A 3,482-nucleotide genomic window follows, 5' to 3' on the forward strand; every position below is an offset into this window, starting at 1 on the left:
AAACCACCATTGTTTCACATGAAGGGGCCCAGAAGCTATTAATTATGTGTAATTCAAGGAATATGAATAATTTATTAACTTGACAGTTCATGTTGTATTGTATCATTTTGTTCAAAGGATGTAAATTTATTGTATCTTCCTGGAACCAATACAGTATGTGATAATTATCATTTTATTCTTTTATTATTTCTTGAATTTTTATGTTATATTTTTGTGCATCATTGAAATCTTGTGTTCATGAAACTGACACATAATTTTTGATTTTTAGATCAGTACCCAGCATAGAGATTGTAAATAAGTGATGAATCTATTCCCAACAATCAGCTAATGCAACTTGCAATAAGGTGTTTTGAGGCTTTATTTGTAGGAAATATTTGTAAGTAGTTAATTTTACTGTTTTCAGAATTGATATCGTGATCTAGGAGAGTCCTATTCTCATTAGTACTGTCTCACGCGGATCACCACTTTTATGGGAAAGTAATTAATAGATTATATTATTATTATCATCATCAACACAGAGTTTTAGCTTTATCTAGGGTTTCTTATCATAATAATTGCCATTTTATTTGACATACTACTTATCATCATTGTCCCTTCCTTCATCACCGTCATGATTAATTTCATTAGAGATCTTATTATAGGTGCAATTCTTTGTTTGACAGTATCCTGCATCAATTTTCTTTCCAGCCAGCAAACAGTCATAAGCAAATCTTTCCAAATATTAAGGATATTCACTTTTGGTTTGTTGGCCATACATCTGTTCATGGCTTTTGTTGCTTATTTATTGATATTGATAATTAGAGAGCAAAATATCTTGGATTCTATGGTGATCTAGGGGCTCTTTAGATAATTCTTCTTGGTCTTTGATTGTGTTATTGTCGTTTTTGTTTCTTTTTCCTTGTGAATTGTCTAGAGGAGTATTGTTGCATATGTTATCATTACATGTCATGAGATAGTCATGAAAACTTTACATGGAAGCAGTTGTTAGACAATAAATAAAAATCTCCAGATAAAGCAAAAGAAGGACTGTGTGGAGCAGCATCTTGTGCTGAATAGGTGAATAAAAGTATTGGTGTTGTGTGTTATGGGAATCAGTGCAAAGTAAAGCAGTATTAGCCTTGACAAAGGTTTTGCAAAAAGCAAAGAAAAGAATAACCATTTTTATGCAGTTTGACTATGATTTGATATGCTTTCTAATTAAGCAGTGGAATATGTGGAAAAAAATCTGAGAATGATTGCAGAACTTTAATCTTCATTCAACAATTGCTATATATGAAATTGAATGCTGAATTTCTTTATCTAAAATCTAAATAGAATATATTCACTATGATGTATGAACATAAATAAAAAAGTAAATATCATATTAGCATGGGATTCATTAGCATGAACATTTCATTCATACAAATTAAGGAATATTGCCTGTTGCATGTGATAAATCATTATCAAATATCATTTAAGTATTTGACATACTGTAACAAAATTTGTGAATTCATTCTGCATTGCATCCTTAGAGCCTTTCAATGAATGTGATATACTAATTTTTAAGGTAATAGGAAATAGATGATGAAATTAACTTGAGTGTAATTATGGGAACTTACATATGCTATGGGTATAAGTTAGAGAAATAAGCCAAAAACTGCTCATGTTTGACCATTATATATAAAAATAGAGAGATAGAGTGAAATAATTTGTTTTTGGTGTATTTTGTCACTCACTCTCGGATCTCCGTCTCTTTGTCTCAACACTCAGCACTTTGATGTTGAAACTTCACAGTGGAATAGGTTCTGGGCAATCACAGAAGGTAGAGGTTCTGTGGCACAGTTTTTGAGGGTGTCTATTGGGGGAATTGCATTAGAATTTGAAACAGTGTTAGAGAACAGTCATTTGACAATGTGATGATTGTGTCACTGGAAGAAACTTGATAAAATGTATTGGAAGTCTATATGTTTTTTGTGAGAAAGTACTTCTATGGTTCAGAGAAGCTGACTATTTGTAATATTTGAAGCACTGTTGTTCTTAGCTGTTGAAATATGTCTAGAGGTTAATTTGGAGATGTGCTGTAATTTATGAAGTGTTGTCTATCTTTGGAAAAAAATGTAATTTTTTTGTTTGGGGAATAGTATTGTTATTAGGAAAAAACTGTGTTGCATTTTTGTGGTGTTTCAAAGAACTAGGGCTTTCAGCAGTCATTTGTTAGGCAAAGGACTCACAGGTCTGAATTTTTTGCTGTCATAGAATTCCTTATAACCTATGAAAACAGAAGGTGAACTCAGGTTAAAAATGTGACTAAATATTTTGTGTTTATCTAAATAAAAATATCCTATGAGTCCAGTTGCCAGACATTCCTTATATGCTATGACACATCAACTTTTTTATCTGTAAGCATCAGTTGTTACACTAGGAGTAGTTATAGGAGTCTATGTTCTTTGTTATGTACTTCTCATAAACTCTGCTCTGTGAGGAAATATGTTGTATGATGGTTATTTTTAAGAATTTATATGGCAAAGAGATATTAAAAAGCAAGCTAGACTGGTTTAGCAGTGAGATTATTATTGTGATTGTATTCATGGATCATAATTTTTTTCTAATGTACAGTAGACATCCTTTGCATAACCTTTTAGATAAGATACATAACAGGTTCTCTATTTCTGAACTTTACAATTAATACATTTTCATATGGCATGAACTTTTTGTAAAGAGATTAATCACACAAAAAATAAACTTAGGCAGAAAACCATCAAGGCAAACTAATTGGTCTTTTTATTTACCTTTAATGTGAGAAATTATCTGAAAGTCATTGATGTCAGATTTGGAAAGTAACAAATCATTTACACATTGAGTAAGACTGATCATTTTAAGTTATCTGGGATTTATTTTCAGTTGTAAACATTTTTAACTATGTTTTTCATATCTTTATTGCTTTTTCCTCTTCCTTCATTACTTTCTCTTTTGAAGTGATATTTTTTAAGGTATTTCTCATTTTGTATCTCTTGTGCAATTTGAATTATCCATTTAATCAGTGAAAATTGTGCCTTTATTAGAATAAGGAATTCCTGTATTGCAACCTCAGTTTTGAAGTAATATACATACAGCAAGTATTTTGGGGCTGCATAACATTGAGTAAGAAGATAAGAGGATGGCACTATATGAAATTTTACAGTGAACTAACTGTGTACTGCAAACAGTGCTCTGGAACAAGTTCTGCTTTTGTCTAGATTGAAGAAGGAATACAATGAGATGTATTGCAGTGGTTCTGTGACAAGTTTTTAAGTACTTTGCTGCCTCTCTTCACTGAACTGAACATGGAATTTCTAGTTAGAAACCTTAGGCTTCATTTTTTTTTTTTTTAAGACGAACCTTAGTGTTGCTGTTTATTAATACCAATGGGATACAGAGTAGCACATTTGCCTAGGTCAGTTCTCATGTGAAATTATTGTTGGATGTCTTTAATTTATGAGCTTATGATTACCTTGGCAATAGTT

The 3,482-nt window shown here is 31.2% G+C and overlaps 1 protein-coding gene across 1 annotated transcript in view; it reads left to right on the forward strand.

Annotated features, from left to right (window-relative positions):
• Nucleotides 1-3,383: 3,383 nt before the first annotated feature.
• LOC119586582 overlaps nucleotides 3,384-3,482 on the forward strand; it is a gene marked incomplete at its 3' end in the record, with an annotated part of 8,947 nt that continues 8,848 nt past the window's right edge. Inside the window, 1 exon segment of the mRNA XM_037935332.1 lies at nucleotides 3,384-3,412. Within this exon segment, the coding sequence (XP_037791260.1) occupies nucleotides 3,384-3,412 (29 nt within the window).

This window comes from Penaeus monodon, chromosome 21, assembly GCF_015228065.2.
Source record: "Penaeus monodon isolate SGIC_2016 chromosome 21, NSTDA_Pmon_1, whole genome shotgun sequence".
NCBI classification, from domain to species: Eukaryota; Metazoa; Arthropoda; class Malacostraca; order Decapoda; family Penaeidae; genus Penaeus; species Penaeus monodon.